Source organism: Musca autumnalis, unplaced genomic scaffold (assembly GCF_047663935.1).
Source record: "Musca autumnalis isolate F117 unplaced genomic scaffold, ASM4766393v1 scaffold_4, whole genome shotgun sequence".
NCBI classification, from domain to species: Eukaryota; Metazoa; Arthropoda; class Insecta; order Diptera; family Muscidae; genus Musca; species Musca autumnalis.
The window spans coordinates 126,355,606-126,368,302 of NW_027411977.1; the positions used below are offsets into that span (position 1 = coordinate 126,355,606).

The 12,697-nt window shown below is 39.0% G+C and overlaps 1 protein-coding gene across 6 annotated transcripts in view; it reads right to left on the reverse strand.

Moving 5' to 3' along the window:
* Positions 1-12,697, reverse strand: part of LOC141401261 (adenylyl cyclase X E-like) — a 92,062-nt gene that overhangs the window by 26,257 nt on the left and 53,108 nt on the right. For all 6 annotated transcript variants that reach the window (XR_012412304.1, XM_073981340.1, XM_073981341.1 and 3 more), the window contains exons 4-7: positions 12,100-12,630; positions 11,919-12,040; positions 11,813-11,857; positions 6-150 (exon numbers count right to left, since the gene is read on the reverse strand). Coding sequence is in view for 5 of the 6 variants with exons in the window: in XM_073981340.1 (XP_073837441.1) it covers positions 6-150; positions 11,813-11,857; positions 11,919-12,040; positions 12,100-12,630 (843 nt within the window). In the remaining variant the exon portion in view is untranslated. The remainder of the gene's footprint in view (positions 1-5; positions 151-11,812; positions 11,858-11,918; positions 12,041-12,099; positions 12,631-12,697) is intronic.

Genomic DNA, 12,697 nt, shown 5'->3' on the forward strand with positions numbered 1-12,697 from the left:
AATACCTCGGAAGCTGTATCAAATCTCACAAAGAGATCATGCAGTGTCTCCACAAGTGTTTTGACATCCAGCGTCGTTGTTAGATGTGTGTAATTTACAACATCGGCATATAGAATGCTGACATTATCATGAGGTTCAATAAACAATTTTCTGCAGTTAAAAAAGGAAAAATTCATAAAAAAATTTAAAACGAATATTTAATCCCAAAATGTTAAAACTCTTTCTTAATCCAAAGATAGCTTTTAGTACCATTTGCTAATTGTTGTGCAGGTAATTTATGAAAAAACACATCCCTATTCTACACCTTTTTCAATTCAAAACATTCCAGTTGTAATTCGTAACATTTCATTTGTAATTCGATTATACTACACCATTTTCACATGTAATTCGAAACATTACAGTTGTAATTCGTAACATTTTATTTGTAATTCGAGAATTCCAATTGTAATTCGAGAATTTCAATTGTAATTCGAATTATTCCATTTAAAATTCGAATAATTCCATTTGTAATTCGCATTATTCTATTAGTAATTCGAATTATTCCATTTGTAATTCGAATTATTCCATTTGAAATACACTTACCGGGCGTTTGCAAATGCCAGTATTGGCAAGACAATAGAAAAAATACAAACCTTTTTCACAAATACATTCACAATTTTTTAAATATGTATACCCCTCATACCAATTGCGGATATTATTCGAATGTTCGGCACAACTTTCGAAAACGATATCACATTCGAAGAATTGGCAAATGTTTTTCGGTTGTACACAAGCACGTTGTTCTTTTGTTCGTCAAAAGTTTAAAAACGATATCATTTTCGAACATTTGGCGAATGTTTTTTCTTTACAAGAAAAAATGTTACGAGAAACATTTTTTACTTCGGAAATTTTTTAGTTTAAAAAAAAAAATTTTATGTAGTTCATATAAAATTCCCATTTGCTTTTTTCGAATATTTTCGATGTGAATGCTAGGTATAATATAAACAAGAACAAGACAACAAATACAAGACAACAATGTTTATAAACAGTTACACACATTGAATCGCAAACATTACAAAGTAGAAAAAGGTGCATAACAGAACTATCAAGAGACGTCAGATAAAGTTAAACATGTCATGTCCGCCAAAAATGCTTTTTCGGCACTATCGTAAAAACTATCATCTTTCATTCGCTTATAATATTATTAACGATATTCGAATTCGAAGGTTTTCCTGCCACAAACTGAGCGACGAATGAATCATTTTCAATTCGTTCTCGTGTGTCGTTTTCGAACAAAATATCCGCAAAACTATCGAAAAATATTCGAAAACGAATCGTTTGCGATAGCAATGGTATGGGGGGTAGAGAAAAGTATGAATGTATTGGTGAAAATGGTTTGTAACTTTGCTATTGTCTTGCCAGTATTGGCAGACAGTATTGTCTGTGTGTAAACGCCTAGTTAGACTAAAAACCAGGGTATCGGAGTCGGAGTCTACGAGTCGGAGTCGAGCAATTTTGCTGGAGTCGGAGTCTGAGTCGAAAAAAATAACTCGACTCCGACTCCGGGCAAAAATTTTTCCACGTTATAGAAATATAACATTAAATTTGGAACAAGAACATTTTTTTAAAAATCATTATTTATTTTAAAAGAAAGGTATAATAAAACATATATGCAAACTGTATACTATGTTAAAGGACAAGTCACAGGATATTTACTATCCTCTGAAGTGTAGTCTATTCATCCCTATTTTGTTGATCCAATTGATTCTTTACATTTTTATGATTTTTTGGTTTTATTCGACCTTTATACTTATTTTAGAAATTATTGATTTAATCAAGCTCGAGGTCAATTTCATGTTTTCATTTTTGTTTTATTTTATTCAATATTTCGCAATTTTCATGAATTGCTTCATCAGGAAATCGATCTACAATAAATTAATAAATACAAATTCATAAATATCACAGTAATCTTAATCATTATTTTCAATGCAAACATACCAATAATTGGCAATAATCACGTAAACACAATCAAACATATTTACTTAAAACTAGAGTAGCATCACTACCGTCGTCACTTATTGTAAATATTGCACTGAATGTTTATTTGGATATTGCGATCTTTGTATATGCTTAGCTTTCCCAATTAAACCTCCGTAGCAAAGGGCACTGTTGCCTACGTCACTTTTAAAATTCATCCTTTTTGTTGTTGGCACATTGAGAATGTGGAGCATCTCCATGGTATACCGTTTGTTATAGTGAGATTCATTCTCTAACACTGTGGTTCTCTCAAAGTCTGGGTAGTGAGTGGCGTTCGCACAGTGGCTCACAAGTGCCGTTTTTGGTTTGTCGTGTTGGTCGTAATTTTAAATCTGACTTATGACCAGAAATTCTCATTTTTAATTTATTTTTTGTTGTTCCTACATATAGTTGTTGGCAAGTTTCTTTGTTGTTGCCTCCACAAGGGATTTGATAGACCACATTATTTCTTTCCGTATTGTCTATTTTGCTTTTGGTGTTGGTGAACAGTTTGTTTAGTGTATTTTTACATCGGTGTGCTATTGTAATATTATCGTTGTTATAGATGTTGGATTTTACAATTCTCTCTGATATATCTGGCACGTATACCATAGATTTGTATGTTTTATCCGTCTTTTCGCTTACGGTACGTAGTGTTTGTTTTCTTAGTATATAATCTTTGATAACTGTATTTGCTATGTTTCTAGGAAAACTATTTTTATGTAAAATTATCTTGATTTGTTCTATGTTAGCTTGGTGGAATTCTTCATCGCTAATGGTTAATATTCTATCTATAAGATTTTTTGCGGTATTTATAATCATACTTTTTGGATGTTTTGATAGGAAGTTGATAATTCTACCAGAAGCTGTAGGTTTTTTATACCAATTTACGCGCAGTTTTTCATTATTTCGTATGACTATTGTGTCCAGGTACGGGAGTTGATTGTTGTTTTCTTCTTCAATAGTAAATTTGATGTCCTTATGGTAGTTATTAAACATTTTTAACGTTTCTTCGATTGCACTTTCTTCGATAATAACAAATAAGTCGTCAACGTATTTAGTTAAAAAAGCCGCTTGGTTGTCAAGTTATCGATGCAGGTATCTAGTAGCTTCTCCATAACAATATCTGCTATAACAGGAGATGCTGGAGATCCCATGGGGAGGCCTCGTTTTTGTTTATATATTTTGTTTTCATACTTAAAATATCTATTTTTTTTAATGCAAAAGCTTAGAATACGTACAAATAAGTTCTTGGACATATTGGTGTATTCCTTCAGCTCTTCCCAACGGCTTTCTATAATGTTTATTGCTAAGTCCACAGGAATGCTTGGATTCCAAATAAACATTCAGTGCAATATTTACAATAAGTGACGACGGTAGTGATGCTACTCTAGTTTTAAGTAAATATGTTTGATTGTTTTTACGTGATTATTGCCAATTATTGGTATGTTTGCATTGAAAATAATGATTAAGCTTACTGTGATATTTATGAATTTGTATTTATTAATTTATTGTAGATCGATTTCCTGATGAAGCAATTCATGAAAATTGCGAAATATTGAATAAAATAAAACAAAAATGAAAACATGAAATTGACCTCGAGCTTGATTAAATCAATAATTTCTTTACATTTTTGCAAACAAAAGTAAAGTTCTATGACAATCGAATTATGATTGGACGTTTAACGTCTTTCGTCAGAACGACCACTAGTCTTCTCACAAAGGTCTATTGGTATTCTCATATTTTTTTATGAGAAGTCATCGTTGTTTTATATTAAAGACATTGTGGTCTCTATGGGAAATCTTACTGAATACCCTGTGATACAAATTGGAAGTCAAGATCGTGGGGGTGGAAAAATTCCATTTCAGAATGAAAGTCCCAATTGAGAACCCAAAGGATCCCATAACTGCAATTTCTGAGTTTGAATTTTTTATTGACCCCCATCAATCATTGATATATCTCTGTTTGGAGATATAGTTTCATCAATTTTAGATGACATGTTTTCAGTTAAATAGAATGAGGAACCTTTCTGTCGAATATGCTGCCCTTCTATGTCCTTTTTTTCTTGAACTGAAAAAGTAAAACAAAGTGAAATTTTCTACAAAAATCTTCCACAGAAGAAGAAATCGATATTGTCACGTTTTCATCGTCCTTTATCAGTTTTACCCTTTACTTTCTCAAAAAAAAAACGTATGTTTATGTATTTCGGTAAATTTCGTACTCGGATACACATGAACTATATTTGTTCCTGGCGGACAGATCCGGTTATTTGAATGTCTACATCTAAGGCCCTCATTGAGTATATAATGAATCCTAGAAAAAAGTTTCGCCGTTTGTCAGACTTCTGAGTTATGGCGTCATGAATCTGTCTTTGACCAACAACGAATTTACGATGCCGTAATTCACAAGCGTAACCATCCGAATTTCATATATAATTAATAGATTACCTATATAAAATTATCCACTCCACACCAAAGTTCAAATGTGGTCGTTGAGTTTTTGTTTAAGGGGTGATCCCTACTTATAAATTTCAGAAAAAAGTAGTAAGTAAGTATAATAAAGCATAGAATATGTGGTCAGATTTTTAAGTCGATCGGAACAATATTGCCTTAGTATGAGCGTTGGATGGGAACAATTTATTTTATTTTGTATGCAGCATATAAACTGTGTTTTTCTCGAAATTGGCCACAAAAATATATGACAGTTGGTTTATTGGTTTTCGAGCCGGAGTTGGCATCGCAAAATGCTTTAATAAAAACAGGGTTTCGTAGACGAGCTCAAAACTTCGTAATATTTTTCTCTTTCAGATAAAGAAAAAATCTGCCAAAAAGTTACACAGTTTCCACGGAAAAATCATAAAAAATGGTTATTGAGCTTTACAACTAGGGGTATCCTTTAAAGCTAAGCACACTAAAATGTTGGCTTGTATGCAGTCCTTGTGATTTGTATTGTCCCTTTGCCCTTTGAAAGCTTAAACATTATCTCACGTGAAAGAATTCAGTCGATTATATACTCGTCCAAAAAAAGGAAAACCGACAAAAACTTTCTAACTTTGTATTTTTTCAATGTAAGATTCGGCAGAAACAATATTGATATATTTAAATGTATTCGAAAGAATGCCCTTTCTAATGAATATGTAAGGAAAAACTAACACATTAGCCTATATAGGCCAAAATATAGGAAAAAGTTGAAAATGTGTGCACATTTTATTAACTTTTATTGGTATAGGAATTCACTCTCGGAGTCGACCCGGAGTCGTGAAAAAAAATCGTCTGTAGTCGGAGTCGGAGTCGGAGTCGAGCCCAAAATACCTCGACTCCGAAACCCTGCTAAAAACTGTCAAACTTTCCAAAAAATTTCAACTGACGCCTGGCGACACTACGTGTTGCCCAGACCAGAAGGTTTTCTAGTGTTCCTCGTATTTGCCCAGTTAAGCGAACCATCTATAATTGACCATGCCGATTTCCGACCAGCGGCTACCACCTCAGTACACATATGTATATATTTGTATAGTTTTTCTGTTTTGGGAGCAGCATATCCCGGAATGCCTGCTCCGGATACTTTTGGTCCGTGCCGAGACGGAGGAAACCCCAGGACCTATATGGACGTCCTTGGTTTGGCACATCCACCACTTTTCACACTCAAACCTCGGTAGATGAAATAGATGCCGAGAGTGAGGGCATTTCAGGGGTTGCTCGGGACTCGTCCATGTGAGGGACTATGTTGCAGATTGCTGCTGTTGCTGTTACAATCCCCGAAATGCATCCTCTTTGCAATTTAATTGCAGTGAACTCCTAGGTAATATCGATGGATTTCATGAGTAGGAAGAATAACATCAACTACAGCATCTTACAGAGTAGTGATGGTTACAACGTCCTGAGAAAGGATCGCACCACAATTGGAGGTGTGGGTTTAGCTTTCCTATTGCAACAGACTGTTCAATATGTACCTATATCGCTTGAACCTGACTCTAATGAAGTGTAGAACTGTCGAGGTAGAGTGGCTTAATACATACATGCCGTCGATAAGTAGCTGCGCTCAAGGTTATAGGCCCAACTTTAACCCGCTTTTGAAAATTCATAATAGTCTGGTCTTGTGGGACTTTAATGCCCATTATGAGTTGTGGCATTGGGTCCTCGGTAATGACCAGTGAGGTATAGTGTTGGCTGAGCAGGTTGATAGATCTAAGTTTTGTTCGGTCAATGAGGACCAGAGCGGACAGTGTAACAGTTCGCCAAACATAACCATCATGCCATCTGATCTGACAAATGACTTTACCTGGCAACCCGTCGTTTCTCTTGGTTAAGACCACCTCCCAATAATGTTCTCCATGAGCAGACCGCCTGATTTCATTATCTCTGAAAATCCGCACTTTCATCAATCATGAAAAAACTAATTGGTCTAGTTTTAGAGAGTTCACTAATCACCGCTTCAGAGATCTGCCCAATTCTTCTGATGTTCGGGTAGCATAAAGGACGTTCCGAGACATCATCACTACTGCAGCCGCTCGCCTTTACCAGCTGGTCGAATGCCCGAAGTGAGACCAAATTTTCCAATGCGATTAGATGATGTGCCACCTTGACACCGGAAGTTAACAGGTTGGTCGGTGACCATAAGCGGAAAAAGTGGCTAAATCATCTGAAGAATTGCAACATTGCAGCTGGAATGCGTGAATTGTGGGCAGCACTCTCTAACCCTGGAAAAAAGGAAGATAGACCTCCGTCACGTTTAGCGACGTTGCGCACACTGATTCGAAGATTTGCCCAAATTATTTTAATCAACAGTTTGTCGAGCACCCCGGGAGTAACAGGGCGAAGATAAGAGTTGAGGTTGAATCACCACAATGGATGATGTTGCAAATGTCATCAGGAACGCTAAATCATCCAAAGCCTTGGGCCCTGATGGAATCTCCATGGTAATGATGTGTCGGGAGTCGAGTGTCTCAACAAATTTCTCAACCTTTCGCTTGCCACCCAGATCGTTCTCGAAGTCTGGAAAATCGACAGGGCGATCCAAAGGTGAATCGCATAGACGTACTTCGTCTTCGTCTTTGCGCCCGTAGCGAAGACTCTTGCTCCTGACCATCGTCAGAAATAGCTATCCAGTTGCGGATTATCAACATGGGTTCCGTAAGTATCACAGCATAAAAACATCGCTGCACGCCATCACCAAACATATGAGTAGAGGACTCAAGCAGAACAAGCCGTGCGATAGGGCAGTGTTGGTGGCGCTCGATTTATCAAAAGCATTTAATGCTGTCAAGCACTCCACGCTGTTTGAGTGCATTGAGCAGACTACCCTCCGGCCAAGTTTGAAACGTTGGATAATGACGTACGTGGAGTTCATGAAAAATATCTCTGGAACTGTTTAACCTCTACCTCTAGCATTGAGATCGTAACATATGGCGATGATGGTACGATCATGGCATCAAATACCTTCCGTGATATCAATTGTGAAAGGCTGAACTCGTATTTGATGGATCTTACCATATTTTTCCACGCGAGAAATATGCAAAAATCTGCCACAAAATCCACGGCCAAGTCGTAGTCGATGGCAACAGAATTCCGACCACCAACTACCCCAAAATTCAAGGGGTAACATTCGACAGCATGTTTACGTCGTTCGTGCTTGCCAAACCTATGTTGTCATCGAACATTAGAGCAACGCGATGGGAACCTGTCAGAATACCACCCTGAGAAAAACAACAGCGTTCTTTATGTTGCCTAGAGCAACATACTTACTTACTTACTTAGCTGGCCCATTACAGAACATTTGTTCTATAGGCCGAACTAAGAAGAGATCTCCATTCCTCTCTATTTGTTGCTTTGCACTCTGGAATACCGCGCCTTTTCATCTCATCATCCACTTGTTTGCGCCATCTATTCCTTGGCCTGCCAATTCTGCGTGCACCGCCATGTGGCATGTATTCATACGCCTTTTTAGCGGGTTCATCATCGCTCATTCTTTTGATATGGCCTAGCCAACGCAATCGCTGCTTCTCGATACGTTTAACAATATTGATGTCGTTGTATAGCAGATACAGCTCGTGGTTCATGCGACGTCGATATTCACCGTCAACGCAGATTGGTCCGTAGATCTTTCGAAGAATTTTTCTCTCAAACACACCAAGCACTGCCATGTCTGCTTGCGCAAGTACCCAGGCTTCGGAGCCATACATCAGCACGGGTAGTATCAGTGTTTTGTAGAGCGTTATTTTTGTTTGACGAGATGTGGCTTTGTTTTTAAACTGCTTACTTAATCCAAAGTAGCATCTGTTGGCCAATACAATTCTTCTTTTTATTTCACAACTGATGTCGTTTGTTGTGTTGACGGAGGTGCCGAGGTAGACGAAGTCTTTTACTACCTCAATATTATAGGAACCAACTTCCACAGTCGGTCCGAGCTCAATGGACGCATTGCGCGTCGACACCATCAACTTGGTCTTCTCACCGTTTACCGTCAGACCCACTTTAGCAGATTCTCCTTCGACCTTTATAAAGGTATCAGTTACTTCTTTTACTGATCGACCCATGATGTCTATATCATCAGCATAAGCAAGTAACATGTGACTATTGGTGTATATTGTGCCACTTCTTTTGACGTTTGCCTCTCGTATAACCTTTTCTAGCAGGATGTTGAAGAGGTCACACGAAAGGCTGTCTCCTTGTCTGAAACCTCTTTTGGTACCAAACTCTTCGGAGAGGTTCTTTCCTATTTTAACTGAGGACCTCGTGTCAGTTAAAGTCATTTTACAAAGCCGGATGAGCTTTGCGGGAATACCAAATTCAGACATGGCTTGGAATACCTTTGAGCGCAGCGGACTGTCGAAGGCTGCTTTATAATCGACAAAAAGGTGGTAGGTGTCGATCTGCATCTCTTGGGTCTTCTCCAGGATTTGCCGCAGGGTAAATATCTGGTCAATGGTGGACTTGCCAGGTCTAAAGCCGCATTGGTATGGTCCAATAATCTCGTTGACCATTGGCTTTAGTCGTTCGCACAATATCCCTGACACGATCTTGTAGGCAATAGGGAGTAGACTTATGCCCCTATAGTTAGAGCATACAGTCTTATCTCCCTTTTTGTGGACGGGGCACAGGATACTCAGGTTCCAATCGTCGGGTACTCGTTCTTCCTGCCAGATGGTGCTAACTAGCTGATGAATACACCTTATCAGCGTGTCGCCTCCGGTTTTGAACAGCTCGGCTGGTAAGCCATCGGCCCCTGCTGCCTTATTATTCTTCAGCCGATTTATTGCTGTCTCTACCTCATCTTGGCTGGGCGGTATACATTCAATACCATCTTCTGGGATTGGGACTGTGGTATCTTCGTCGTCTTCGCTGCTATTGTATACCAACAGATTTGAAAAATGTTCTTTCCATATCCTGAGTACACTATCTGTATCAGTTACCAAATTACCTTGCTGATCTCTACAGGAGGATGTGCCTGTACCAAAGCCATCAGTTTGATGCTTGACTCTTTGGTAGAATTTTCGGACTTCATTCTGGCTCCTGTACATCTCGATTTTTTCACACTCCCGCTTTTCCATCTCTCTCTTTTTCCTGCGGAAAAGACGTTTCTCCTCTCTCCTTTTCTCCCTGTATCTCTCTCGTGCGCTACGCGTTGCTACGGATTGTAAAGTAGCCTTATATGCCGCATTTTTCTCTTCGGTGGCAGCACGACACTCCTCATCATACCATGGATTCCTTGGTGGAGGTCTCTGGTATCCAAGTATGGATTTTGCGGCTGTTTGCATGGAGTGGGTAATGCTTTGCCATTGCGCTGATATGTTATCGGGATGAGGAGGGCTTTCATTAAGCAATTGGTCTAGTTGAGTGGAATATGCTGTGGCTATCTGTTGTGATTGCAGCTTACCGATGTCTAACTTTCGTGTTGTGTCTGTTCGTACTTTGTTTGCTACGTTTAAGCGGGTGCGTACCTTTGCTGCAACAAGGTAGTGGTCCGAATCAATGTTTGCGCCTCGGAACGATCGTACATCCAACACGCTCGATGAATGTCTTCCATCTATCACAACATGATCAATTTGGTTTCTTGTTTTCTGATCTGGAGACAGCCAGGTGCCCTTATGAATATCGAGATGATTAAATCTGGTACTGCTAACTACCATGTTTTTTGCAGCTGCAAAGTCTATCAGTCTCATACCATTGTCAGATGTTTCACTGTGGAGACTGAATTTCCCGACTGTTGGGCCAAAGATATTCTCCTTTCCAATTTTGGCATTAAAATCACCTAGAATGATTTTAATGTCATGGGCAGGGCAACGGTCATATGTTTCTTCTAAGCGCTCGTAAAATATATCTTTGGTCTGTTCGTCCTTTTCTTCAGTGGGAGCATGAGCGCAAATAAAGCTGATGTTGAAGAATTTAGCTTTTATTCGAATAGCAGCAAGTCTTTCATTCACTGGAGTGAAGCTGGATACAAGATGTTTTAGTCTCCGACTAACTACGAATCCACAACCAAACTCATGCTTTACGTCATGGCAGCTATAATACAGTGCGTCACCTTTAGGTGTTGTTGTGACGCCTTTCCCAATCCATCGTATTTCCTGTATGGCAGTAATATCGGTCTTGTACTTTTCAAGTACGTCTGCCAATGCGAAGACTGCACCTTCTCTATAAAGAGTGCGAACATTCCAGGTGCAGATTCGCAGATCATGGTCCTTAAAACGTTTGCGGGGTTCGTCAACTTTAGAGGGGTTTGTTTTTCTTTTCTTTCGTTTTTTCATAGTAGGCTGTTTTTTCTAGGGGAGGGTTACTAACCCGACGCCCAAACCCAAGTTTTTAACGTTCTTATGGGTGAACGCGCGGCACATGTTAGCTCACTACCTTTAACGGGTGTTAAAGGCAGTTCCCCAGGTGACACCACGGGGAGGTCAGTGTCCACTTGGGATGAAAGAGGGACCAAGATAAATCCTGGGCTTTGCCATGTTAAAACCGGTCAGGACCGTTCCTTGGTATCTTCCATCCCCTACGTCACCCCTAGAGCAACATAATGGCATGCTTTTGTTGCAGTACTTGCTCGCGTGTTAAAGTGCGGTTACACTAGAGTTTTTTTGCCGGGTTAACTCACTTCGAGAGGATTTATTTGACGTTTGCGCTATGGAATTGACATTTGAAATCCAAACCCACTGGGTTAATCCCGTAAAGTGTAACCGGGGTATTACAGTGAGAGCCATCTCAGGAGGGATCTTCATGACCTAGAGAGGTCCAACGTTACAAGAGAGAACCCCTAGATAAACAAGCCTATCAAGCAGGTTTAAATATCATTCACACTGTTGCAGTCGCAGATGCCATAAACAAATATCGTGTAAATGCGGTCCTTGGAGAACAATCCCATTTATCGCAGCTGAGAATCGTAAGGTGTCACAACTACGCTCGGGATAGTGCTGCTGTCTAAATTCCTATAAACAAGGGTCGATTACACGGTGCAAAACTTTTGCACAGCTTACGGCGCAGGCCCACAACCTCCATTTTTTAAACTGCCCTGCCAAATATACTCAACTAACTCCATTAGCTTTGTGGCTACAACCCATCGAAGCAACCACATTTTTAGAAATGGAGATAGACCAGAGTCAAATTAAGCAGGAAAACGAACTTGCAAACATGTAATAAATATACTGTTACAACAACAACGACATTGTTTAATAATGCTACCTCTAATCGCATAGTTTTTGAACCCTTCTAGTAGAAATTTCCAAAAACCCAATATTCTGTCTTCAGTCGTTTGTCTTGGTTGTTAAAATTTCAATTCAATTTGCAAATTCATATATACTCGTACAAAGATTTTACAATTAACTTACTCAGCTTCGGGTTGGCGCCAACGTCTAATAGGTTCTGGTTCTTCTCTGAAAACCAACCACAAAATAGATCTTTATTTAAACATCAATTATTTTCAAATATTCTTACATTAATACTTCGGTGTGGGGTGATGAACGTCTCTTGGCCCTTTTATATTCCAATCTGGCTTTAACATCATCCTCGATTCGGCTAACAATATGGGCCGGAATTATGCTTAACAAAAGACTTCGCTACAAAATATAAACAAATTAAACCGTAGAAAACAAACTGCAATGTAAACACCACCTACCTCTTCTTCTCGGGCATGGCGCAACAACAGGTTTTCTTCCACATATTGGCGGCGATCCAAAAATGTCGTGCGTATAGCTATTTCCTTCATCATGCGAAAATATATTCCCAACAGATTAATCGACACCAAAAATATACACTCTGTTATCAGTTTATTCACATCGACGCTATGCGTGCCATCCGGATGTTTGCGATATGTCACAAAAGCATAATCGATCAGATAGGAAATAGTTACGGCCATTCCCAACATAAACGCATGAACATTGTCCGGCAGCGGCATAAATATATATACCGAATATAGAATATAACTACCATATGCTGGTCGTAATATATCCAAATTGATAACAGCGTGATAGACAGATATGCCGATATCGGTAAGAGCTAGTATACTAACGGCCAACCAAGAGGTGACATACATTACCCATGTATATCGTTTTATGAGTTCGGTGCGGAAATTTAGCGCCAGAATACCCCATACCAACAATGCACATGTAAGATAGGCAAAGATATCGGTTGACACATTGTTGAGATTCTGAAATTGAAATGTGTGTAAAAACGACGCAACAAAAATCCTGAGTGACGTCGAACAGCAATACTCA